Below are 26,841 nucleotides of genomic sequence, written 5' to 3'. Positions count from 1 at the left end.
ACTATGTGGAGAAAGGGATTGTTGCTACCCTTGGGTAGTTACAGAGGACACCAGTCCAGCAACAGTAGACAGGGCAGAGAGCAAAGAGGTACTTCTTCAACATGGCATATTCTCCACTGGCAATGGTCTGTGAAAGCGAAACTTTCTTGACCAGCCACTAGATCAGATTTCTTGAACTTGACTATTTCCAGGGCTGTAGGACTCTCCTCCCAGCACAGTGCTGCACTGCCAGTGCAAGCAGCACCGAAAGTGAATTGATTTGAGGATGGGCTGGCAGGAAAAGGAATTTCCACAGTCTGTGGAGCAGATAATGTGCAGAGGGAGCGGTGTGGGTGCTCCCAGCAGCAGCAGCGGGCACAGCAAAGCCCTGACCTGTGCTCTGAGCAGTGTCAGACACCTGGCTTCGCTCTTGGAGCTTTACAACCATACCTGAGGCAAGACCAAAGCTACCAGTCATGTTTAAAAAGCCTCAGGTTAAACTGGTTTAGGCTGTTCTCCACAAAATCTTGGAAGGAAGAGATTTTCTCAGAAATCTCTTCTAAACCATCCAATGAAAGAACTGAAAGCCAGCACTCCGCTACAGATGCTTGCAAAAAACACACTCCCTCTTGTACTGACAGATGTTTAAGTCAGGCTAACATGTTAAAATTTCCTTGTCAACGTTCAAAATAAAAAAGGTTCAATTCAATAAATGACTCACACTATGTTTTTCCTGAGCATCACAACTCACACGAAGCAATTCCCACGGCTGTGGCCAGCAATCAGTGCCTGCCATGCCTCACATCCCACCCGGCACCCACTTCAGGGGCTATGGCTGGGGCCTTCCAGAAGAGTCCCTAAAACACCGTGGAAATAAGAAACATCTTGTGGCCAGCACTGCACCACAAACACTGTAAATTTTATTAACGCTCAAGGGCAGAAGAAGAACAAAAGAGAAGCAGAACCCGCATCTGCTCGGCAGACTGAAGCCTCCTCAGGGCCCTTCTCCTCCAGGGTGCCTGAAACCCTCGCGGCGCTCCCGGGGCCCACGGCTCTCACCGCGCTCCAGAGCCGAACCCCGGCGGCTCCGGGAACGCTCCGGGAACGCTCCGGGAACGCCCCGAGCGCCGCTCCCGCCTCCCCGCCCGCCCTCGGCCCCGCCCGGCGCGTTCCGGCCCGGCCATGGCGGGAGAGGGCGAGGAGGATCTGGCGGCCTTCGTGGCCCTGCACGGGGCCGCGCTCCGCGCATCGCGGGTCCCCACGCAGTACTGGGAGAGCCTGAGCCGCAAACTGCGCGGAGAGGTGGGTGAGCAGCGCTGGGGCGGCTCCGCACGGGACAGCCGCGCTGAGGGAGCAGCCCCGGAGGGCAGCTCCGGGCCGGGGAGAGCGGCGCTGAGGGGGCAGCCCCGGGCCGGGGAGAGCCGCGCTGAGGGAGCAGCCTCGAGATGGGCAAGCTGCGGCCGTGGCAGTGGCCGTGGAGAGCCGTGCTGAGGGCAGCCCCTGCAGCCCTGGGCGAAGAAGACATGAGAGTCCCGGTGTTGCTTAGCAGGGGACAGCGGGAAAGGCACGGTGCGGGTTGTGTTACCGAGACTGAAGCTCGGGGCTGTAAAAGACGTCAGGTGTATTGTACATATCTGATTTCGTCTTTTTGTTGTCGGCGTGAAGTTTGGAAGCGTTTGGAAAGCCTTGTAACTAGCGATATAGTACTGGAGAGAGGTGATGAATTGAAAAAACCACTGCACTTTAGCAACTTCACAGAAGAAAATTGTCTCTGTCCCGGGCAAATGCAGGACAGTGTCCTCAACCCTTCAGCTTTTTATGAAAGAGGGTTAAGAAAAAACAGCAACCGTAATAGTGTTAGAGTAAGGATGTTGTCATATCTTGATTCATTATGGTTTGGATTGACTTTTGCCTGATTTTTAATTTTTTTTTCCAGTTCAGTTCCACGCAGATCTGCCCTGCGGTCACTTATAACTGTGCAGAGCTCAGCCAGCTCATCTCATGTGTGCATGAGTTACCTGGCTTGGGCAGTGCTCTTCAGGTGAAGCTGGCCCCTGGCCCTGAGCTAAAGGGAGTGTGGAGGCACAGGCACACTGCAGGGTGGAGTATCCCTTTTCACCTTTGTAGCAACCATCTGCTTGCTTCCTGGAGCTTTGTAAAGAGAAAGGGAAGAGAAACAAAGACAAGAAAATGAGTGATTTTAAACAGATTGTAAAGACACGGGTTGTATTTAGACAGTTTTTTTCTGTTTGCACATCTGCAGCCCAGCCTCAGTGATGAGGAAAGCTGTCTTTGATTTGTGGGAGTAAAGGAACAAGGAGCTGAGGCAGGAAAGAGAGGTAAGCCAAAACCTTTCTTCTGGAGAATTGAGAGTTCTTGAGGGAGACTGGAGGAGTTCACCTGGAGAAGAAGATATGAATGAGGTGAATTTCTAGTCCTGGGGAGAGAAAGAGATCTGATAACTGGAGAAAGCAACTAGTGGTGGTTTGCTGGAAGGCAGGATAAGCAGTGGAGAAATGGCTTAGATGGGGTGAGAAGTTTAAACTGGTAGTATAGAATGGTAGAGAAGGTGAGGGAACTGCAGTTTAACACCCATGTACAGGTAAAGTAATTTCTAATTACCTGAGTACTTCTTTTCCCCATCTCAGCTCCGAAGTAGGAACAGGAGAAAAGCATTGCAAGTCATGATATGAGTGTTTATAGTCAGGAAGGGTCTGATTATGTTCCTGCTGCTTTCAGTCAGTTGTGTGGTAGTATTAATAACAGGAATATGTGTTTATTACAGAGAAGATTACTGAAAATCTATACTATCTCAAGCAAACTCCTTGTGGAATTACACCCCCCTCAGTAAGTACTCATGCAAGGAACTTGGAGCAGGAATATTGTCACAGACATGTTTTATGAAAAATCCTTTCCATAGGATTTTTCCTCCCAAGAAGCTGAGAAGCCTCAGGAACAAAGTGTAAACAATGATTGTCTGCTGCTGTGGAATGGAACAGGAGCATCTGTGATTGGTCTCATGTGGTTGTTTCTAATTAATGGCCAATCACAGCCCAGCTGTCTGGACTGTCTTGGTCACTCACAAACCTTTGTTATCATTCTTTTTCTATTCTTAGCTAGCCTTCTGATGAAACCCTTTCTTCTATTCCTCTAGTACAGTTTTAGTATAATATATATCATAAAATAATAAATCAGGCCTTCTGAAACATGGAGTCAGATCCTCGTCTCTTCCCTCCTCCTGGGACCCCTGAGAACACCACCCCAGAATATCTGCTGCTGTGCTTAGGTAGGAGGGTATGAGAAGGGATGTCCTGGAAGAGGATGGAACAGAAGGCAGCATAGAAAACCCAGAGTTGAGAGCTGTTACATTTCCACATGCCAGTGTGAAGCTGGAGGTAGCAAACTGAGCCTGTGCTGTGACCTAATGCAGGCCTGAGATTCGTGACCTGTGGCTGAGATCCTTGCTTGTTAGCAGCTGTGCTGGGAGGTGTGACACTGAGAAGGTAGGACAATAGAGCAAGGAGAGATGTTTTTATGGAGGCTGGGATGAGGAAAGGCAGAAGGAAGAAAGCACATGCCCTAAGGCAGCAGACTGCTCCTGCTGCTTCATTTTACTTGCAGTAGTGGCTGAGCAGGCTCTTCTGTACTAAATGTCCCAGTGTGTGTGGAAAAAGAGACTTAATTATTTCAGTGAGCTTTGGGAGATAAAGCAAGCTGCTCAGAGTGCTTGTCTCTACTGCTGCACCTTCTGGTTTTTGCCCAGAAGAAGGATCTGGAGAAAATTGGGGTGTCCAGGAAAAGTTACTATGAGGAGTGCTGTGGACTGGGATAACCTCTTGAGCAGGTAGAGACAGAGTCACAGGAGGTTCCTTAGAACTGGACTATGCAGAGTGGCTGGAGGAGCAGCAGTAAAGAAAGAAAAGGAGGTGAGGGGAAGGGGTGAAATGGTTTTGGGAATCTAGGTAATAAAGTATAACTTAGGGGACAAAATCCCAGGGCAGTGTAGAACATAGGATGAGTTTCCTTGTGACATGTGTTAAATGGGAGGAATTTTTCCTTTGTCCTAACCTGTTGCAAAGATTAAAACTTTCTAGCATAGAACTTGAAAAAATTTGCATCTATAATAGAGATAAAAATATCTCTTGCATCAATATCTCTAGAACCCAGCCCAAGCAGCTGCTATTGAACACTGTCACATGTATTTCAACATAGAGAGTGAATGCACCCTCCCTCCACTGTGTACACCAAAGCCTGTGAGAAGTGGAGGGTTTGGTTGTTTTGGGGTTTTTTTTTAATTTACCTTGGGATCTGCTGGAGCAGGTTTCCTTCTGAGAGCATTATGTAATTGGATTGCTCATTCAAAACATGGTGTAACTGCTGGATTGGTAAACCTGCATTTAGTTATTTGTTTTGCATTTAACATTCAGCATCTGTTGGGAGGAAATTCTTTTTGTGTTACTGACAGAAACTTGAAAAATAAAATATATGCATGTGTAGTCATTCATTATAAGTGCTAAAATTGTGTTTCTAGTGTAGTGGATGTTTCTTATGCTCTTGGATAAGCTGTATAGTATGTTTATAAGCCTGGAAAATACAGTGCCTGCATCTAATTTATTCATAATCTTTTCTTTTTCTATTCCAGCCATACACTAAGTTATTTTGCAGGCTTCTCTGTATTGCAGGGAGATTTTTGTAGCCCTCAGATGCTGCTGGCAAAAGACTGCTTAGAGTTTCATCCCAGTTAGAAATGGAGGCTCTTAATTAATTACCAGAAGGAGTGCAGCATGGTAATACTGCTAGATTTTATTTCCAGAGCAGTGGAAGGCAGCCTGTTGCTCAGAGGTTCCCTGTGGCCTTCAGAGCAGTTTCCAGTGTGCCTTAAAGGAATTTGCTAGAGATGCCTGTGTGGTAATTGTCATGACATGTGCTGCTTTGGTATCAAGTTCTGTGGTTTGCTGGGCTTGGTTGGGTTGGAGCTGTACCTGAACATGCAGAGGGAGGGATTTTTTTGCCCAAACATGTTTTACTTGCAAGCAGTTGTGCCACTGGAATGTGTTGGTGCTTTTTTGCTGTCTAGAAGTTATTGGTTGCGCTGGTGGAATACTTAATGTGAGCTCTCCCTGTTCTGCTTCAAGCCAGAGATTACTTTTCAGATTGGTGATGTGATCTTATCCAGCTAGTTTTTGCTTAAGGAGCTTACTTAAGATTCCCTTAATGGAGCTGCTGTGTTAATAGGTTCAGTGTGACAGCCTGGCTCAGAGGGAGGGAGGAAGACAGGACACACAAAACTGTCTGTGTATCCACACTGACCCCGAGGTGCTTCTGCCAAACCCATCAGTGAACTGCTGAACTGCTTGTATTATCAACTGTGAGTTTAAAAACAGCAAAACCCTCACAAAAAGCCGCTGATTAAGATGGTCTTGAGCTGCTGCTGCTGCGAGAAGTGTGATTTGCTTTGGGTGAGGAGTACACATAGTTCACTTTTAGGTGGTTATAAATTCTCTAGAAGAAATTTTTCATTAAGCATAATTCTGTAAAGGTATTAAAAGTGGAGATTTTATGCTAAATGCAAGTGCTACAGCCTCGAAAATCTGATAATTTGCCAGAGGAAAAGACCAAACTTTGGCTTAGGGCATTTGGAATCCCTTCATTTTTCAGTCTTGAGATGATATTAAATACAAAAAAATAAAATAAAATAAAAGTGCAACAGCTTCCCCTTAGTGTTGTGGAGGAACTCGATATTCACTGTGAGTGTTTGGTAAACAGGTGGAGCCTATCCTGAGGGGAGGCTGAGGCTGAGTCAGCCATGGCTGGCCTCCTGTCCCTCTCACAAACTCCTCAAGACAAAAGCCAAGTGTGGAAAGCACACACGGGGCCACGATGCAGCACATGCCAAGTGGCTCCCACTTACACTTTCCGTTTTCTGATGGCTCCCACTCACTTGTCTGTCACTTCTCTGCTGGCTAAGGAGGTTGTTGAGGGTGGCCCTTGATCCGGACAGGGGCACTGAAGTGTCACTTCAGGGAAGAGAGGAACGTGTTTGCTGGCTGCCATGGGCTGGGATTAGCATTTGTGCCCTAAACCTGACCAGGGAGCTCACCCAGCTGGGAGCCAATCTGACAAAAATTAGTTGTGAGCACAGGGCAGGGCTCTTTCTTTTGCTGGGACCTGCCTGCAGCTACATGAATTTCAATAACTACAAATTTTCAAGGCAGCCATGCAGAGACTTTAAAAAGCATTGAAAGCTACTATTAGAACAGCAAGAGGTTTTGATACTGCTTACTACTGAGTAATGTTATTCTCTTCTAGCAACTGGAAAACTAGAAATAAATTGGAACTGCTATTTTGATACCTGCTGAAGTGAAAGAAACTAAGTTTCTGATTTTATTCTTTTTTTAAATAGGTGCAGCTTTAATCTCTAGTAAGTTTGTTTGGAGAGTAATTTTCTTTACCCTAAAAAGATGCATATGTATGTATTAGCCAGCATACTGTTAGCATCTCCTTAGCATTTAGCTAAGAAGCTGTTAGCTAATAGCAGCTAATAGCTGTTAGCTATTGTTAGCATCTGGAAGGCATCCCTGCCCGTGGCAGCAGGGATGGAGCCAAGATGATCTTTTAAGGGCCTTTCTAACCCAAGACATTCTATGATTTTTTATCCAACGTGGCCCCCTCCCCTTTGCTTCCGCCATGCCAGAGGAAAATACCATCCCCTGTTCCTCAGAAGGGAATTTCAGATACTTCTCTCCTTGAATCTGATCTGTGAACTGTGGCTTAAGATGAGAAGTAGCTGTTGCTGTCCTGCTGACTTTCTCCCTGTAATGGTGGACACTCCCTCTTTGAGCAACTGTCTGCTTTTTCTAGGTGCTCTTTCTTCACAGTTGTGGAGTTGATTTCATCACCTTCCTGTTGAGGCTTAACAAAAATAATTGTCCTGTAGAAACACTCACCTGAACAAATGAAAGCTTGTTGCTGCCACTGGCATTTTACAGCTAAGAAGTTGTCAATATATAGAAGTAATGATTTTTAATAATGTGGCATTGCAGGCTGTGTGTTGAGCCATTGCAGGTTTGGAGTGTTGAACCAGTAACTCGAGAGCTCACACTTTAGACCTTTCTCCTTCCCTGCTACTTTTTAGTCATATTTGATTGAGGCAAATAATCTGTCTGCCCAAGCCTGATTTATTAGGTAGTATGTGAGTGATTCTAGCAAAATAATTCTCTCTGAAAAATTTCAACAGTCTTTGGAGGCTTTACCTATTTTTGTCTTCCTAAAAGCATATGTTCATTTTGAAATGATGAGAGTTGTCAGCAGGGTCTTAGTTCTGCCAGATATGCAAGCCCACTGTTTGGGAAGGGAGCCCTGTGTGGTGACTGCCCTCATTTCTCTATGTTCTGGATGGAGTTGTTGCATCCAGAGTGGGCAAGAATGTAAACAAACCCCTTTCAGCACCTTAGTAGACATAAGTGTATGAAACTTAATTTGATATATAGCAGTATAAGGAGTCTCCCAATTTACCTGGGGGTGAGTAAGCACTGATAGTTCCTTTAATAGGGAAAGAAGAGAGAGAGAAGCAGGCTGAGATTTCTTAATGGTTCAGAACTCAATTGGGAAAAGCTCTTTTTCTTCAGGGACCTTAATGTACTTCAGTATGGTGGTGGAGCCTGGGTAACACTCAGTTTTGCAGGTCTTAAATTACTGATTTTAGCAAAGGTTGAGCAAGGGTATTCTGTTTTCAGCCTCTAAAATTCTTAGTGAGGCATTAAACTGATAGACAATCATTATTAGTAGACCTGCTGCTGCCAAAGAAACCAACAAAGCTTCCTGCCAGTATTGACTAAAGAAACTTCCCAAACAAACAGCTCTGTTAAAATGTGAAAGAATAAATACTGTTGTTCATTCATCTCTTAAGTTAAAAATGCCATTTTTTATCAGATTACAGGGAAGAAATGTCTGCAGGTGTCTCATTGTGCATATCAGAGTTCTATCTTATCCAGTTGCATGATATTTTCTGCACTTTCCGTCTCAGATATTTGATGCTGGTGACTACTTTGGAATAATGCAAGTAGAAGAGGTGGATGAGGAGGAAGAAGTTGATGAAGAAATGGAAGAAGAATTTAAAAAACCAAATCCTGGAAATGGACCTTGTTTCAAAGTTATTGTAACAAATGAGAATGGACTTCAGGCCTCTAATCCCAATAGGTGAGTTGTGTTTTTGAAAATATTGTTCAGTCTTTGAGTGGTGTGAAACCCTAAAATAATAGTGACTTGCTTTGAGACTGGTTGGAACCTATTCAGAAATCCTCATTCCATCTCTAAGACATAGCTGCATGTTTGAGGAAAGATGTATGCTATGAAGCACCCATTGCACAGGGTACTGGGAGCACAAACATCTTAATGTGGTTCCTTTTTCAATCATGCAGGAAGATATTTAGAAATTGGTTTTTAGTAAATTCAGGGAGAAAATAAGGAAAAGGCAACCTTGAAATGATTTCTGCAGAAATAAAGCAAACCTTTGTATCTGCAAGACTGTGTGCCTGTGGAAAAAAAACTAAAGAAATACTTGTGATCTCCTCATGCCAAGAAGGTACTCACAGTAATATTCTGTGGGCTTCCATTTCCTTCAGTTGGCTGAAGTATAGTTCAAGAGTGGTTGTGTGCATGTGTGTGGAATTTAGTATATTAAATTACTGTTCTCTTGCTAACAATCAGCTTATCTGTCATAGGTGTAAGACTAGGAAGCATGTATAAGACTATATAAAGTTGTGTAAGAAACAACTTTAGTTTATAGTAAAGTTTATACTACTGCTTTTTGTGTTCTTACTGGTTTCAGATATAGAACAGGGTATTTGTCATACATTAATTAAAAGCAGTGAGATGACGTCATCTCTGCTGGAGATCTAAGTTCAGTTCTGCTCAGTTCTGTAAAACTTCTGTGAGACCATTCATACTTTTTAGATCTTTGGTAAACATGCAAACTCTAAAAAATTAAATTAAGCTTGATGAGTAAAACCAACAAAGATTCATAGGTATGTGCCTTTATACCCCTGCCTTAACCTAAGTAATCACCTTTCTAAATCTGACAATACACTTGAATTATCAAGTTCAGAACCAACTCCTGTGATAATCTTGGGCTTCTTTGCAGCATTCAGGTAGTTTGAATGTGGGAGCAGAACACCACCACACCTGTTTGCTAACATTTTGAAAGAGCTTGACCTTAGCATTCTCTGGAGTCTTTAATTCTAAAATTAAGTGAGGTTTCATGTGTCTGTGGAATCTGGGATACAATAATTGTACAATAATTTGTTCAGAGCACGTGTGTGTGTGTGTGTGTCTGTGTCTGTGTGTGTGAGAGAGCCCTGGGGGTAACCCCACCCGGGCTGGTGCCACCCCAACTCTCCTGCAGCGTGTTCCTCGTGGACCACGCCTGGACGTTCCGCGCAGAGCACGCGCGGCAGCAGCTGCGCCAGGTGCCCGGCCTGCTGCACAGGATGGCCAACCTCATGGGCATCGCCTTCCACGGAGAGATCCCCGACGAGGGCAGCATCCAGCATGTGCTGCAGGAGATGTGGAAGTACAGCCAGACCTACCAGCTCTCTCAAGGGGTAAGAATGTACGGCACGCTAAAAATTTTGGGGTGGATATGTTCCAATACATGAATATTAGCAAAGATCCTTACAGGTGTTCTTTCTCATTGGAAGAAGAGCAGATGCTGCTTTTAGGGTGTGTGGGTAAGACCACACAAGGTCACCCTGCCCTCTGTAGTCCTTCAGCACTGTGCAAACATGTCTTGAGCCTTCAAACGCCTCAAGTGCACATGTGCCATTTTTGAGGGACTACAACCCTTGGGGTGCAGGTGAAAACCCTATTGTACCGTTTGCATTGGAGCTCCAATGTTTTTTTGAGTCTTTTGAATTAAAGAGGAGAAAAATTAATTCTTTGGCCTCAGCCCTATGCAGGATGGGCAGGGCTAGCCCTGAGAAGTGAGAGCATGAGCAGACTGCCCCTGTTAGCTCAGAGTCTTGAGATTGTTCTCTGGACTGGTCATCTTTATCATTTAAGCTCGAATTTAACTCACAGTAGAATCAGGTCTGAAAAATCCCTGAGAAGGGGATTCAGTGTGACTTTTTCCTTAAATAAAAGGGAAAACTGAACAGTATCTCTGAGTCTTTCTATCCTATCTCTTTGTTTCTCAATTTGTCATGAATAGCGTGTGAGTGAAATGGAATTATCTGTGCTACTACTTGAAAAGTGATTTTCCAGAAGACAATTAATTCATCCCGTAGCTGAACTTGTCTTCTGTTCACTTTTATAGGAAATACCTCAAGTCTACTCTCTCTGCTCCATTTCTGCCTCCATAAAAAGGCCACATTAATGCTACCAAGCAATTTGAAGTTTATTTTCTCATTCAGGATTTTTTCATTATGAGTGTTGCAGGAAGGGGGGGGCACTTTGACGATGCAGCCTCCACACTTGCAGCTAGCTGTTGTTGCAGATGGCAGTGTTGCTCTCCTTCACACTTAAGCTTCAGACGCTTTTTAGCTGATTGATTCTGAGAGAAACTGAAGGAAAACTAATCCTGCCAAGCAGCCTTCTGCTGGTTTAGCTGTTTTAAGCAGCTGGTTTGGTTCAGGGAAAGTGGGTCTGGTAGGCAATAGCAGTAGCACAAGAAAGAGGAGGCTGAAGGAGGAATCTGAGAAGTGGTGTAGAGGTGCTGCCAGTGCCTCTGTGTCATGGAGCTTTTCCTGCACTCCATGTGTGCAAGATGTCCCCCTCTGTTTATTCATGCAGACTGCAGAGGAGAAGGTTCCTGTCTGGTACATCATGGATGAATTTGGATCACGCATTCAGCATTCAGACCAGCCAAGTTTTGCAGCAGCCCCTCTGTTTTATATGCCTCAACAAATTGCTTACACGATTCTCTGGCCTTTGAGAGACCTTGAAACTGGTGGTGAGTGTGTGTCTGAGGAGCTGGGGTTTTCTTTAAAGTTTGCAATAGAAGATGGGCCAGTTCTTACAAAATCATTGAACATTTCACAGTAGAACGAATGTTTCAAGACCAAAATGGCTGCATTCTTGTAACAGTGTCAAATATAAAAGTTCTCTTTGTCTAATATTTCTGTATTTTAGGATACAGACCTTTTAGCAGTCCAAAAATGTTGCTATTGACAGAGAATTTAAATCTTGCATCACTACCTTAGTGAAACTGCAGATTCAGTCATCTAAGGGATTAAAAAAAAATCCCCTAAAATCTGTGTTTGTAGCTTTGAGTTGGAAAGTCAGGCTCTGAAAGTTGGGAAACACCAGGCCAATGATTTATTCCTGTAATCTGAATCAGGGGTCAGCCTCTGCCTCCATCATGTGGAGAAGATAAACATCTTAAATAATACTTCTTTTATCATGTTTCATTAATTATCTCTAATTTTTCATTTAAATAACAAAAGTTGTGCTGGTATTGACTGTGCAGCTGTCATTTGAAGATTTTCAGTGGGAAATGAAAGGCAGTTCCTAAAGGTTCTCCTGGTTTTGGTGCAGATGAGGTCACTCGTGATTACGCTCATGGGGAGACGGATCGCCTGATCAGGAAGTGTGTTTTGTTACCCTGGCTGCCTGAAGTGTTGGATGTCAGCTCTTCCACTCCAGAGCCACCAGATGAGCATTACCAGGTATGATTTTAACAGGTTAATTCCATATCTTATCTCTTTTAATAAGAGGCAGAGTCTCGAAAAGCATTGCAAGAATTCTGATTTTGCTTCTTTTTAAAGACTGATTCAAAGGACAGCCATTAAAATAAAAAAACAATTCAGAGCACAGTGAGATAAGAAATGTCTTATATGTAATATTTAAGTATTTAAATACTGGAGCAACATAAACAAGTTTTAATATTTTATTGCTGTATTGCATGGCTATTTTTATAAGCACACTACAAGGTACTTCATATGAGGCATCCATCTTACAGGTAGATGTTTAATACATTGCCTATTCGGCTTATTGATTGAATTTGTTATTGTAGCATTGCTGTTCAGTATTGAATTACAGAAAGATATGTTTTATTAGTGTAAGATAAGTTTAATTTTTCAGACTGGATGCTGGGCTATGTTGTGGTTTAGGACTAATAAATATTGGAGCACAAACATTTTTAAGTTGTCGGCATGCTTCTAAAGTACTGATTCAGTTTGTTTCCTTTCTAATAAACGTTTGGGGTATTTTAAAGATGTGAAATTAATGTTTGGAATCTCCTTGTCATGAACAATGTCTACATGAGATTCACTTCTTAGAAAAATGAGGAAGCTGATACCTATGAGGTTGCTACTGGCCACTAATAGCATTCAAAATACAGCTTCTAAACCCCTACCCTGTGTTTCTTTATGGTGGCTGAGAGGCAGAAAATGCTCTATCCAGCTTGTTACTAACAATATCTAGTCAGAAGTGTAGTTAACCTGCTTCTGCTTGGTAAAGTTGTACACTCATAATAGCTGGGCTGTCTTGTAACCCAAGGCAGATGGATTGGTTGTGATTTTGCATTTTTGGAAGAGCTGTACTTTGCATTAACAGAGGAACAGCAATGCACCCAGAGTTTGTCCTATATGTATTCTGTTGGCAAAAGAGCCTTGGTCTCAGAGAAGGCAACTTTTGCATGTTTTAATTCCGTTTTGGTATGATCGGGTCAAGTTAAGGAACTGTGTGGCAAATAAGTCCAGAATCCTCCTTTACCACTCTACCTTAAAAACATCTTTTCAAGGTAGCTTTTTTTTTAAACTGTCTCTGCCACTCAGCTGTTGAGGGGAGATGAGAGCTCTGCTGATGCTAGAACCAACCAACAGAGCTTTCATTTACTGCTGGACATTCTAGAGTGAAAGAAAGTCTCAGCTAGTGACAAACCAGTGAGGAGTGGCTCAGGGCATGCCACATCCCTAGACACCAAAGGTGACACAGCTAGAAAGAGATACAGCTAGATACAGCTAGAAAGGTGATACAGCCAGAAAGAGATACCATGTTGCTGACAGTTCTCATTATATGTAAAACAATCCTAGTTGCTGTGACAACTCAGCAACATTTTGGCATAACTTTTTGATACCTGTTTTTTATTCTGTTATCCAATTCCGGTTTCCAACACAGACCACAAAGGCTGTAACTAACTTAGATGATGCTGTGGGTGATGATGGGGCACTGATTGCAGAAGCAAGTGTCAGGGGAGGCAGCTTCTAATGGAATGTCTGGGATGGAGGAAGTATCTCATGGGACTGGGGAGATTTCAACAGCTCCCTGGGTTTGAGCTGCAAAAAACACAGTAATGCATCTTCTGGTACTGTTCTGAGAATTGTAATCTTCTCACCTTAAAAGTACAGGCTCCTTTCTTTTTCTGGAGTGACTGCAACCATTATTGTGTATTTGTTCTTGCCCAGTCTGGATATTTCATGTAGAAGAGTGAATTCATGTTACTGCTTCTGTGTCAGGGGTTTAGTCATCATCTTTTGAACTGCTATTTTTATGAAGCTGTCAGAGCTAAACTACCTTTCATATTTCTATCTCAGAATATATAATTTTAGGTAATCTCTCACAAGTTTTCAGAAGGGGGTGTCTAAGATCTTTGATTACCATTGTGGTTTTGTTTCTCTTTCCACTTATGCAGGATTTTATTGCTATACCAACCTTAAAGGTAAAGAGGTACATATGTGGCTGGACAGACACCTCACTGCAATTTATGACAGTCTGGATCAGCTGGAATTCAAAGAGCTGTTGCACAGCAGCAGCTGCTTTTCTTTCTCAAGATGTACTTCTCCTGTCCCAGAGTTTCTGAGAGCTGCTTCCTTTTGCAGGGCATCAGCAGGGATGCCAAAGTGTATTTCCTTTTAGCAGTCAGAGGGGGGCTGTACAGGATGGAGAGAGACATTGCAGGCATGGTTACTGCTGAGGACTGCAAAAAACATTTTGCTCATTTTCACAGGAGCAGAATTGGCTTCCAACATCCTATAATATTTTTAGACATCTGTAACAAAGTATCACAACTAAATGGTCAATCTTTCATTTTGTTGGAAATACAACAACTTTGTCTTCTATTGCATATGGTTGGCTGTGATTTGAGGAATTTTTTTTTCATGTTTAGGAGACAAGAATTTCTCAGGGTCATTCAGCAGTGTTGATGTGCTCTGGTCTTGAAGCCTTATTTCTTACTCCTTTTTACTGTTAGGATTTCCTTCTGCCTCTGTTCTTGTACTGATTTTTTTTTTTCTGAACAACATAGTACACAACATAATGGAATTATGACTTTCCTGAAATTCACTTGCACCAAAGAGAATGGAGTAAGACATGCAATGAACTCTTTCCTTCTGCCTGGAATTAACTTTTTGTGGTTTTCTGTTTTCTAGGCAATTTTAGCAGAAAACAAGGAAAAACTTCCTGTAGCGATCAATCCACCAGTTTATGCCAAAGACAAAGTTTTCAAGTACGTATCCACAAACAAAATGTTTTCTTATCATGATAATGTGCAGTAATTGCAGTGTGTTCAGGCTGAACAGCCTTTTCCATCTTTGAACAGAGGCAAGTTAAAGGTGGGTTTATATGGAGCCACTTGCCTAAAATTCTGACTTTCTAGTTACTGCTCTTGGATTTATTCTTCAAAGTGAATGAATTGTCGCTTACATAATTTCTAAAAAATAAATTCAGTTTGGTTTTTTTTTCTTTTTTTTTAGTAAGTGCCACCTTCCGGTGAAAGAAAAGTTGCATCATGTTTTAACACTAAGTTACACAGTGTTGTTTTCTCTAAGAATGATTTAAGGTGTAGAAGAGGCACTGAAGACTTGTCTTCTGCATTATAGCATGTATGTCCTCAGGGGTTGCTATGTGCTGTGTGAGTATAACAGACTATTCCCCTTGTTCAGATGGCATTACCAAACAGGAATCCTATAAAAACCTGCGATGTTTTAGATTGGGCATGTGTTTACTACAAAAATGAGCTGTATGCTGTGAAACCATTTCAGAAGAAAGCTGGAAGAACATTGCAAAGATAAGAGATTTTTTTGAGCAAAAACAGTGGTGCTGCATGGCCAGGCTGCCTTGTTACTGGTTTTATTCCAGGACAAACCATTGCTTAGCATGTGCTGTGAGTTGCTCTCTGGGATGTTTGTGGTCTGACACTGGGATCACAGTTCTTGCTTGAAACCTTTTGCTTAAATGCTAAAGTTGCACGAAAATGTGTTTGGTAGGTGTACTCACACACCAGCTTCTTGTGTTGATTTGTTACTCCCTAGATGAAGTTTACTTGAGGAGAACTACTGAGAATCAGAAGTCACTTCTTGTGGAGAGGCCAGTGGTAGTCAAAGTTTCATTTGTAGTTGAAATCTCTGGTTACATGTGAGGATAAGCAAAAGCTGATACTTTTCATCTGATGTACTCAGATGCAGGAGTCAAAGGCAGATGCATTCTGATAGAGGCAGAAACCTCTTTAGTTTGTATCTTGCATTTCAAATGAATGGCACTCACATTAGGCAGGGAAGGAGCGGGAAGCACATGAAATTCTTCCTGCTTTTCTTCTAAGAAATTTAATCCACTCTTTAATGTAAATTTTAGTGGAAATTTAATGTACTCTTAAGGGCTTCCCTCCCTTTTCCTTTATCTTGTTCATGTCTGGACAGGAGGCTGTTAGGTCTCTCTCAGCTCTGAATTTTGTGTACTAATGCTCCTCCACAGGTAGAGCAGCATCTCAGAGTCCAGATGACTGAGTGGGAGCTGCAGCCTTCCAGTGCTCTTGGCTTTCCCTAAAGGTTTTAGGGCTGTCACCCTGGGCAGACAGATGGGGAACATGTGGAGCTGGGTAGATGGGTGTAGCCTGTTAATGATGTTTGTGCTCTCCTTTGTGGATTGCTGCTGTTTTAGGGGATTCAGAAGAAATTCAAGCTGCAGAGTTTAGAACCTGGAACAAACTCTTAGCATCTTGTATCCAAGCAGAGTTAAGACAGAGAGTGGAAGATCAAATAAATGTTTAACCTGAGCCCTGAAAAGCAGGGGAGTGAGTACAAGTAGTTTGATACAGCAAATTTATAGGTTTAATTAGGGCTTGTAGCATAGTAACTGCTGCCCTAGGGAGATTGCTCTATCCAGCTGTGCTGATTGCTGAATGGAAAAAAAGAATCAAAGAACTAAATGCTTCAAAGACAGATTTATTAGGGAAAGTCTTTCCAGTTGGTGTTGGGCTAGATCATCTCTGTTTCTTTTGATCTTCTCTTTCATGTTTCTTTTCAGCTACATCAGTTACTGTTTTAAAATGTCCAAAGAGCTGTTGTGAGGCAACTCTTTGTTTTGGTTGGTCTTGTCAGCTCTGTGCTATGGGAGTTGATTCTCATAACTGCTTCTTAGTTTTAGATATTTAAAGTTTCAAGTTAAGTAACATCTAAACATATTTATCTTACTTGTATCATTTCACTGAATGTCATCTTTAATCCCAGAGTTCATAGCATCCCTTCCAGGACTTCAGTGAGACCAGGGGAAAAAACTTCAGGGGAAAAAACCCATAATTTGGGAGGCTTGGTTAGCTGGCTTCATTAGTTCAGTGTGCCACTGATACTGGACTGAAAGGTCCAGAATAGCTTGGCTGATAACACAGGATTGCAGTGGAGGTGTTCTGCCCTCTGCCAAAGCCACAATGGGACTTGGTGCATTCCTTACCTGTCTGAGTCTTTTTGTGGCATTACCAGTGTATTACCTTAGAACAAATGAAATGGCTTTATTGCCTCTCTAATCTTAACCTCCATCATCTTATTGCAATGATGTTCTTGCACTTAAAGCTAAATTGAGCTCCCCTGTTTCTTTTGTGCTGCATTTTAGCAAGTCTTCAAATATGTAATCCTGAGTGCTCTGGGACTGGATCTTTGCGGGATGGTGACTTGTAGGGTGTGTTTGTAAAGAACCAGTTTGGGATTTTCTGAACAAGATCAATTTTAGTACTTCTTGTGCTGCATGTGTTCTTTCTTGCCTATTTGTGTGGAGATTTTGGATGCTTCAGGACTTTGTTACAGCATTATATAATTGGCCTTTTATCTTTAGGTCACCACTTTGATTTCCTCTTGCTCCAGCAAGGACTAACAGTTGCTCCAAACCAGTGGATGTTAGGGGAGCTTGTGGGTTTGGCAGCACTTGTAGTGGATCCAGTACATTTGGTATTACACTTTCCCCTTGTGTGCAGACTTACAAGGAGAAGCCAAGAAGCCACAAATTGCAGGAAGAAATGCTACTGGGACTCTGTGGAAATACTAATTTTGTTCTGTTGCAACAGCGAGGAAGGACTGGTGGCTTCTTTCAACAGGCTGATTCCCTTCATCCAGAGTGAAGTCAGCTCTGTCAGTTACGGGCTTCAGCACAAATAGTATAAATATTGTAATGTCTCACACATGGAGCTATGCAAAGCACCTTACATACTTTGCTTTTTAAAGAATTTATTTCCCCCTGTGACTGGGCTATTTCTGCAGTTCATCTTTTTAGAGAAGTTAGAGAAGTGTCTCTCAGGGGAATATATTTTCCAATTGGTTAGTAGTGGATGAGGAGAGGAAAGTTCTACAACTGATAAGAATAGATCTGGAGAGAAGGAAAATAGAGTAGTTTCTCATGGAAAAAATTAGTGTCTTTTTATTCTGTTCAAATGTTTCCTTACCATGAGAGTGAAATAAAAAACAGTCTTGCTTTTTGAGTTAACATGCTGAATTCTGAATTAAGTGGCCTCACTTAAAGCTATAAAGTCATCAAAACAAGCATTATTTCTATCTGCTTATTTTAGCATCCAGGTCACTGGTTTTATTTGAGAGGGAACTTTCCTAAGATACACAACAATTTACCTCATTCTTGGTTACATTCTGAAATGTATGTGAGGTTTGGGTTGGTGTTTTGTATGATTTTAAATGAGGTTGAGAAGGAATTTGTATCAAGCCTCAAAGTTTTCTGTATTCCCAGCATATACCTAATGTACCTACTTTCATATGTTTGGGTTATTTACAGTTCTGAACAAACAAAAATAATCTTCTGCAGCTGCAGAATTAAGCTGACAGGATTTCCTATTACTTTCTTTCATGTGGGTGACAGCAAGTTGATTTTTAGAGCTCTTTCAGGAGTGAAGGCATTCACAAGGCCACTCTTATTTCTGGATATTGCATGTAGAACAGTGAATTCATGTTACTGCTTCTGTGTCAGGGGTTTAGTCATCATCTTCTGAACTGTTATTTTTATGAAGCTATCAGAGCTAAACTACCTTTGATATTTCTATCTCAGAATAGATAATTTTTAGGTAATGTCTCACAAGTTTTTTATCTATCCCACTTCAATTTATGTTGTTTGTGTGAATCAAGAAGAGATTGTCACAGAGAGTGTATACAGGAAAAACATAAAAGTTTTTTTTCTATTCAAGCATTAGTTGATCAGTTTCAGGAACTAAACTGACATTTTTCTTCTTTTGTGTGCTTCTTTCTTCTAGGGTTTTCACAGACATTCCTCAAGTTCTCAACAGCCTGACACATCCCCGTTTTATATTCACCGACAACGAGGGAGAGGCAGACATCCTCTACAACTTCTCACACTTCAAAGATTATAGGTTAATTAATTATAGGATTCATTATTCCCCTGATAATACTTCTTTTTAAATTTCTTTGCTATAAAAACTGTGTTCCCAGAGGCCTCCCCAGCCCTCCCCCTTCACCAAGCACTTGTTTGTGTTGTAGGAAGCTGAGTGAGGAGAGGCCTGAGGTCATGGTGAATCAGTTCCCATGCGAGAACCTCCTGACTGTCAAAGACTGCCTGGCATCCATTGCCAGGCGAGCTGGAGGACCAGATGGGCCCAGGTGGTTGCCTCGGACTTTTAACCTCGAGACAGAATTGCCTCAGTTCATCAGCTGCTTCCAGCAACGTGACAGAAGGTGACTTGTGTTTCCTTTTCCCCAGGTTTTGTGCTGTCTTGATCTCACTTTCCTCAAGGACCAGGAGCCCACATATTGGCTTGGCAGCTGTTGCACTACCATGATTTAGCTCTTGCTGCATTTATATTCAAGTGAATTTTACCTGAAAAGTAGAGGCTTTTTAGGTTTTTATTTTAGGTAAAAGTAATTAAGCAATGCAGTTTGAAACCCAGAAACTTTGCTGTGATTTGAATACATAGTTGAAGTCCTTTGCTCTTTTCCTAGTCAGGATCTTGCCTCTTGTGTTTAACAGATATACAGAGCCTCAAAATGTGTTTGCAACAAATGTGAGATTTTATTTCAAGGGAACAGTAGCAGTTGTTCTTGCACTTAAGCCGGAATGGAAAATGTTTAAAGTACTTGGATTCTGTAAGGTTATGAAAGTAAAATTAGCGTTAGACTGGAGCAGTTGTGGAGCTTTTAGGGTTTTAAATCCACACTTCTGCTGGTGCAGCTCCCTTGGGTGGAAATTATGATTTCTCTTCTTGTGAGAGAGAAAGAGAGCATTAGCTACTGCTCTGTCTGGCATGGAGTACTGTGGTTAAAAGGTTGCTGCTTTGGTGATGCCTGTTTATTATGGTGACACCTGCCAGGTGTTTCATTTGGCCATTATTTGCTACACATAATGTCTTATGGACTGGCATTGACCAGGAGAGAGCTCACCTGCCACGTGTCCCTTTGGTGTAATTCCTTTTCAGCATCAAGGACTGACCGTGCATGCAGTGTGTATGTAAGCTTAGTGGGAAGGAGGTGGTAGGGATTTTCAAACAAACAAAACAGAAGTTAAATGCTATCTTTAGCTCACTTTATGATACTTTAATAGTTTGAGGAAAGGACATCAAGCATCATCCTGTCCTGACTTGAAAAGATAGGTGGAAAGACCAGCATATTGCTGGATTTTCTCAAGGATATCTCAAAGAATTTTGCCCCAGGAGGTGTCGGGGGGTTACAAAGTGAGACGATGGTGGTGTGGTTTTATTTTCCTGTAGTGTGAGCTGCTGATAAACTGTGTGGTTTTTTTCCCAAAGAGATGAGTTCTGGTGTCATTTAATGTGAATGATTTTGAGGTCTTGGAAAATTGCAGACTACGCTGCCAGAGTATTCTCAGGCTCCTGGCAGAACAATTCCACACTGTGACTTGCTTGTGCATGTTCATGGTGATGCTGTTGATGGGTTGTTTTCCCAACCATGATGGGAAAACATGGAGTTTTGATGGAGTCAGATGCAATAGGAGATAAACAGTGAGACGGAGTTAGGTCTAACTAAAAAAAAAAATTGTGAAAGGTACCGCTAACTTTTCTCTCCCTTATTCCTAAGACCCACTCCTCCCAGCTGTCAGCAGAAGTCTTAATTCTTGCAGTGTAGCCCACAGCTTTATAAAGTATTTTTTCGGGAGAAGACATGTATCCAGCCAAATGGATATTTAGCCGGATGAATGAGGTAGATACTTACAGGTGTTGCTCTCCCACTTTCTCTCCCAGAGGAGAAGATAATCACTGGATATGCAAACCATGGAACCTGGCCAGAAGCCTGGATACCCACATCACCAACAACCTGAACAGTATCATCAGACACAGGGAAAGCAGCCCAAAGGTGAGAGGGCATAGTTTTGAATGGGATTTAAAAAGCAGAGCTGAAAAAACTGCTTCATAGAACGAGGTCTGAAAATACAAAGGAAATTTATTCTTCAAAATACATATGCTGGCCATAAGCATACAGTTCAGAGTAGATTCAGTTGCAAATTGGTAAACTCCAGTTGTTGCAGAGGTGAACACAGAGCCTGATGTTGCCTTATGTAAAGAATAAAACTTGCCCTGGCTGTAGTTAGCATTGCTCATCAATTTGATAACATTATTGATCTGTCCCCTGGTTGGTTGTTGTTGCTCAGTGGCACAAAGGACCACCCTTGCCAACAGGAGATGAATTGTGGAGCTTTTTACAGGGAGCCTGCAACATCCACCTGTACCTCACTGTGTGTGAGCACTGGAGCTCGCTTCAGAACCATTTGTTGGTGACATGTGGACTGCATGTGTTTTCTGGGGTACAGAAATGCACACAGAATTGCTTCACAATTGTTACAAAACAGCAAGGTCACCAGAGTTAGAAATCTGTGATTTTTACAAATGAGAAAATCCTGGCCTCCATGTTTCCACACCCTGTAGTCAGAGTGTGAACAAAAGCAATGTTGTCTATTTGTGCACCTTTCTGGGGAAAAGCTGAAATGCAGGCAGGGCTGCCCTAAGTCACCAAGGTGCAGTGACACTTGCATTTCACCTGAGCTGTCCTATGTGCTGTGCTGTAGGTGTGTGACACTTGAATTTCACCTGAGCTGTGCTGTGCTGTAGGTGTGTGACACTTGCACTTCACTGAGCTGTCCTATATGCTGTGCTGTAGGTGTGTGACACTTGAATTTCACCTGAGCTGTGCTGTGCTGTAGGTGTGTGACACTTGCATTTCACTGAGCTGTGCTGTGCTGTAGGTGTGTGACACTTGCACTTCACTGAGCTGTTCCTGTGCTGTGCTGTAGGTGTGTGACACTTGCATTTCACTGAGCTGTCCCTGTGCTGTGCTGTAGGTGTGTGAAACTTGTATTTCACTGAGCTGTCCTATGTGCTGTGCTGTAGGTGTGTGACACTTGTATTTCACTGAGCTGTCCTATGTGCTGTGCTGTAGGTGTGTGACACTTGTATTTCACTGAGCTGTCCCTGAGCTGTGCTGTAGGTGTGTGACACTTGCACTTCACTGAGCTGTGCTGTGCTGCAGGTGGTGTGCAAGTACATCGAGGAGCCGGTGCTGTTTGAGCGCGAGGACGTGGGGCAGGTGAAGTTCGATGTGCGCTACGTGGTGCTGCTGCGCTCGGTGCAGCCGCTGCGGCTCTACAGCTACGACGTGTTCTGGCTGCGCTTCTCCAACAGGTGCTGCCCTCCCCTCGCAGGCTGCGCTGCTGACACAGAGCCCTTAAACTGAGCGGTTGTTCTGTTCCTTAGGGTGTTCTCGCTTGATGACTTGGATGACTACGAGAAGCATTTCACCGTCATGAATTACGCTCCTGGTGCGACATTGAAACAGGTGAGCAAACTGCCCAAAACACTCCCTCCACTTTCTGTTGGTAGAAAATCTTCTGGTGTTTGCTGTTAGCAAATAGTCTGTTTCACATCCACTTCAACAGGGTGTTCAAAATACCTGAAGTCCTAAGCAAATACTTTCCTAGACTCTTTCCCCTCTTTGCCCCAGTCACCTGTGGTTATCTAAAGTAATACAAACCTATGTTCTGAATGGAATCCACATCGAGAGAGACAATAAAAGAAGTATAAAAAACAACAGCTTGTCATTGTCAAAGCCTTACACTTTTGATCTTTTACAACAAGAAATCCTGGAACGAGGAAGGTATTCAGGAGCTGTCTTAATTCCCTAGTTCTCTACTTGCATTTGTATGAATGGCAAGTATATTTGATGCTCTGTTCTCTTGTCATTCCTGACCAAGACAGCCTTTGATGTTACTGAACTGTTTTAGGTGCACTGTGAAGACTTCATTCCTCTGTTTGAAAAGCAATATCCTGAATATCCTTGGACAACAGTACAAGTAAGTCAGCAACTCATCTTTCTCTTGTAAATGTTCATTATGTCTTTTGGGTTTTTTATACTCAGCAAACCAGCTTTTCCAGAAGTCTTGGGTTGTTAGGATTTTTTTTCTTAGAAGACATGTTTCTTGTGTATCACAAAGGAGATCATATGTTAACCTTGACTTCAAACTGTGTAATTTGCCCTCAAATACTTGATTGTTTGAGGATTGTATTTTTAATTTGAGAATTTTACTTCATGATCACACTGTGATAATTCTTTATGTTGGATGTAGCAATACAGCCAGTCCTGACTACTCTCAAGCAGAGTTTTCTGCTGCTGCCCCAGCTTCTCTCTGCTAGAAGCCTTGCCAGGGCCCTGTCCCTGCTCCTTGCACAGATGACTTTTCACAAGAGCACAGATGGCTCTGTCATACCAGGGCATCTTTTTACTTTTAAAAGGAAGCTCCAAATACTACAGTTCCATAAAACATGCAGGAAGGCACATGAGGGCCCTCTCATTGATTTTCATTTTTCCTGTGATTTGTGCTTGAAAGAAAAAGCTGAATGTGAAGAGCCACTTCAGAAACATGCACAAAACTGAATTCTTTCATTCTTCCATATTTATTAGGAGCTGGAAGAAACAGAGTGAATGATAGCTGAGCCTTTATATGTGCATATTCATTCAAAAGTGCATAAATTTCCAACTGTGACTTGATTTCCTAGATGAATTCACATTTGTTTTAACTAGATCCTTGTGTACTCAGACTATGACAGGGTTTAAAATAGTCTGAAAGAGACTACAAGGGGTGAAAAGAGAGATGTAAAAATACACCCTGTAGGTTACCCAAAGTAGTACAGAAAATAGAGGGAATGATTCACTGCAGCATAAATGCAATGCTAAGACTCACATCTCTGTGTTCTTCCTGGTTTATTTCATTTCCAGATTGGATATCTGACTGTTTTTTGAAACACCTATGTGATACATTCTTCAAATTTCTATGTCCCCCCCACCTTTCTTAGGGGTGTAAATGGGTAGAAGATTTTTCATTGCAGAACAGAACAAAACAAAGCAAGACTACAACTGAATAGGCAGGAAAAAAAGCAGGAATTTCACAATTGTACTGCTGGTTTTCACAGAACTCTCCTAGGTTTTCTTTTTCCCCTCCTCTACACATAAGTACAATACTTGGCATAATGCCTGAGAAGGGGGTTAATTCTAATGTTAAATGCCCTGTTTTTAGGATTTCCATAGTATTCATTGGCTCTCCAGAAAAATCCATGGATATTGCCTGGCGCTGAGTTCTTTCTTTGTGTTGGCATTAGGTCTAAATGCACATTTGGAAGCCAGCACTGTGCAGATTTTCACCTGTTGTGTAGTGCAATTGATACAAACTCTTTCAAACACTGCATGAATGAAGTGATTAGAAACGTGTGTTGCTTTTATGGAAGCTATCTGTTCATTCAGAATTCACTGCTTTTTCTGTTACTAGGCAAGTATTTTTAAGGCATTTGCTGAATTGTTCCAAGTTGCTACATCTAAACCTGCCCCTCTTGGCATCTGCAATTATCCATCTTCAAGAGCAATATATGCCATTGACTTGATGCTTAAGTGGGACACCAGCAGAGATGGTGAGAAGCTCTTTATTTGAGTGTTGAATTGTTTATGTTTGTGGACCTTTTCAGAAGTCTGTTCTCTCTGCCTCCCACTGACACCTGGAGTTGCAAATTTGTGGGGACAGCATCTGCCATGCTGCTTAACAGGAGTGATGCATCTGCCATGCTGCTGAGCTGCATCCTTGTTTCCCTGCTGCTGTTGTTCTCTGTTTGGAGAAAAACAGAGCAAAACAACAGGGGGGTGGGGGAGGGGACCAAAAGAATCCAATCAAACCACCACACACAAAAACCCCAAACAAATGTCTGAAATACCCAACTCTCTATGAAAATCTTGGAGACATCTAATTGCCTATGGCTTCCAGGCTTGGAGCAGTGTTCGGTGCACAGTGACTTACTGTGACAGGGAAGGGACCACATTCACCATTTCAGTGCTGTTGATGTCCTCAGGGCTGGCATTCAGGTCTTACCAAGTCTCTGCAAGAACATGTGAGTGAGGCTGCTTCATGTTAGTGCCACAGCATGGCTGCCTACCTGAAGCCTTTCTTCCAGGCAGCTGTGGAGGATGGAGGACTGGTTGCAAAGTCTGCCAGACGGAATAGTTTGTTGTCTCACTAGGAGGCTCAGAAATGTTCTGTAAATGTCCCTGACTCAGACATGTGTTCCTTGTAGAGGTATAAAAGTAGCAGAGGCACCAAGACGAAGAAAACTGCCAGGGAGTATTGAAGAGAGCACACTCTCTTTGTGTGGTACTGGGTTCTCTGGGACACAGGAGAAGTTGCTTGCCTGTTCCCATTTGGCTGCAGAGCAATTAGATGTTGTGTGTTGGGTGAGTGCCCCATGGCCACTGCTGCAGGGACTGATGCTGTGAAGATTGAGTTGCTTCATGTAGGGACATGATTGAGAAACAGGAGATATAAAATGGAGCCTTTGCTGCTGAGATGAGGTGGAGCAAGGGTTGAATGTGCTGTGCTATGTCCACACTGGATCCTGTTTCACCTGTCCCAGAGGTGTCCTCAATGGGATAAGCAGAGCAGCTCACAAACATTACTGAATTGAGGACAACTACTATAGTAAAAGAACTTGCCTGGCTGAACATGAGCTGCTCAGGTCCCTGGCCTTTAGAAAGTGAGGGGTGGTGCCAGTGGCAATGCTGTAAAGCTGTGGGCAGCCTGTGGACAAAGAGATTTGTTGCTCCTGTGCAAAGCACAGTAGGATTCACTTATCCATCAGAAGGATTCACTTATCCATTCCCTCACTTAACAATCTCAACACCAGACATTAAACAAAATCCTTTGGTTTTCTCTGCACAGAATGCATTTGATTCAAAACTGATGAAGTTTTAAGAGAAAATTAAATTTTCTGACTTCCTTTAGGAGTGGTATGAAGTGGCAGATGGGGGTGGCTGCAGTTAAAGGAACAGGACTGCTAAATACCTAGGAGATTTAAAGAAAGCAAGGTTTGTACTGAAATGTGAAAGGAGAAGCAGAGTTTTCTTGAAGATGTTTGAGACTGACAAGCAAAACAGCTGATTCAGGGAGATCATATTGAATGGCCGCAAATTCTCATTTCAGAGGAGACATTGAATTAGCACAGTAGTTCCAGAATCTGTTGGATAATTGTCCTCTGCATAATGATGGTAGAACATACTTCTGTCCCTCCAATAAAAACCAACCCACTGAAACAAAAACACCCTGCTGGCTTGGCAGTTTGGGTCACAAAAGATGCTTTTTCCAATAATTTTCCATAATTTCTGGATTAAAGTAAAATAGTGATTTGAGATCTCTGTAGAGTTTGTATTAAGCAGCAATGTTTGTGTTTGCCTTGACAGGTAAAAGAATTATGCAGCCTCAGATCTTGGAGGTGAACTTTAATCCTGACTGTGACAGAGCCTGCAAATACCACCCTACCTTTTTTAATGATGTCTTCAGCACCTTATTTCTGGATGAAACAGACAACTGCCATGTGACACGCATTGTGTAACCACAGGAGATTTGACTCCATCAATTTCCTTGTCAGATATGCTTAACAGCAGGATTTATATTTCAGTTCTATGAGCTGCTGATGCAACTGTCTTTCTGTACTGATCACCAGGGGGAAAAAACTTGTCTCAGAAGAATATGCCATATACTGTATTGATAATCCCTTTGTCTGCATTGTCCTCGTCTTGCTTTTGCTCTTTCTGTAAAACATAGCTGTGTGTTGACAAAGTGTCTTGTTTATTGAATATAGGATTTGTTTTACAGGTAACCTGATTGCTTGCTTGCTGGGAAACATTGCACAAGTTCCTTGTGTCAACATTAAAACTATAATTTACTGAATCCTGTTGGGGTTTGTATATCTCTTTCTTATCTACCCCTCCTATACAAAGATCTAAAAATATTCTGGTGGGTGAGAAATCATAATAATAATAAATAGGGTATTTCAGTCCAGTGAACTATGGGGTTAATGGGACTAAAGATTTTATGGATCATCCCATTTTCCTTATTTAAAAAGAGAGAAAACAACCCCACAGCATTTAGGAAGCTTGTTCTGATGGCTGTCATCCTTAGCCTGCCCCTTAAAGAAACCAGATTTTTGAGGATGTGAGCAGGAGGCGATGTCTGGAGCAGCACAGGAATGCAGAAACCTAAAGGAATGAAAGGAATTTTGAAAACTGCTAGAAGCCCAAACAGTCTTGGGACTTTGAAGTTTAGGGCATAAGAGAGAAGTATTTGGCAGTGGGTTGCCCATTTGAAATGAATCATTCCTAC

The 26,841-nt window shown here is 42.4% G+C and overlaps 1 protein-coding gene across 2 annotated transcripts; it reads left to right on the top strand.

Moving 5' to 3' along the window:
• The first annotated feature begins 1,113 nt into the window (after positions 1-1,113).
• On the top strand, positions 1,114-26,409 carry TTLL12 (tubulin tyrosine ligase like 12). Of its 2 annotated transcripts, XM_005492744.4 has the most exons (15): positions 1,126-1,281; positions 2,243-2,318; positions 8,006-8,178; positions 9,383-9,581; positions 10,768-10,927; positions 11,512-11,642; positions 14,346-14,422; positions 18,437-18,553; positions 18,681-18,875; positions 20,396-20,507; positions 21,678-21,829; positions 21,902-21,983; positions 22,429-22,497; positions 23,968-24,106; positions 25,920-26,409. In XM_005492744.4, exons 3-15 carry the CDS (start codon positions 8,036-8,038, stop codon positions 26,069-26,071), a joined length of 1,728 nt encoding a protein of 575 aa, XP_005492801.1. In that variant the 5' UTR covers positions 1,126-1,281; positions 2,243-2,318; positions 8,006-8,035; the 3' UTR covers positions 26,072-26,409. The 2 variants fall into 2 exon arrangements, with proteins under 2 accessions (XP_005492800.1, XP_005492801.1); XM_005492743.4 differs by lacking the exon at positions 2,243-2,318 and having other exon boundaries at positions 1,114-1,281.
• The last annotated feature ends 432 nt before the right edge of the window (positions 26,410-26,841 follow it).

The sequence above is a fragment of the Zonotrichia albicollis genome, chromosome 4, assembly GCF_047830755.1.
Source record: "Zonotrichia albicollis isolate bZonAlb1 chromosome 4, bZonAlb1.hap1, whole genome shotgun sequence".
In the NCBI taxonomy this organism is placed as follows: Eukaryota; Metazoa; Chordata; class Aves; order Passeriformes; family Passerellidae; genus Zonotrichia; species Zonotrichia albicollis.
Note: the sequence above shows the minus strand (reverse complement) of the source record. Positions and strands in the feature narration are given on the sequence as shown.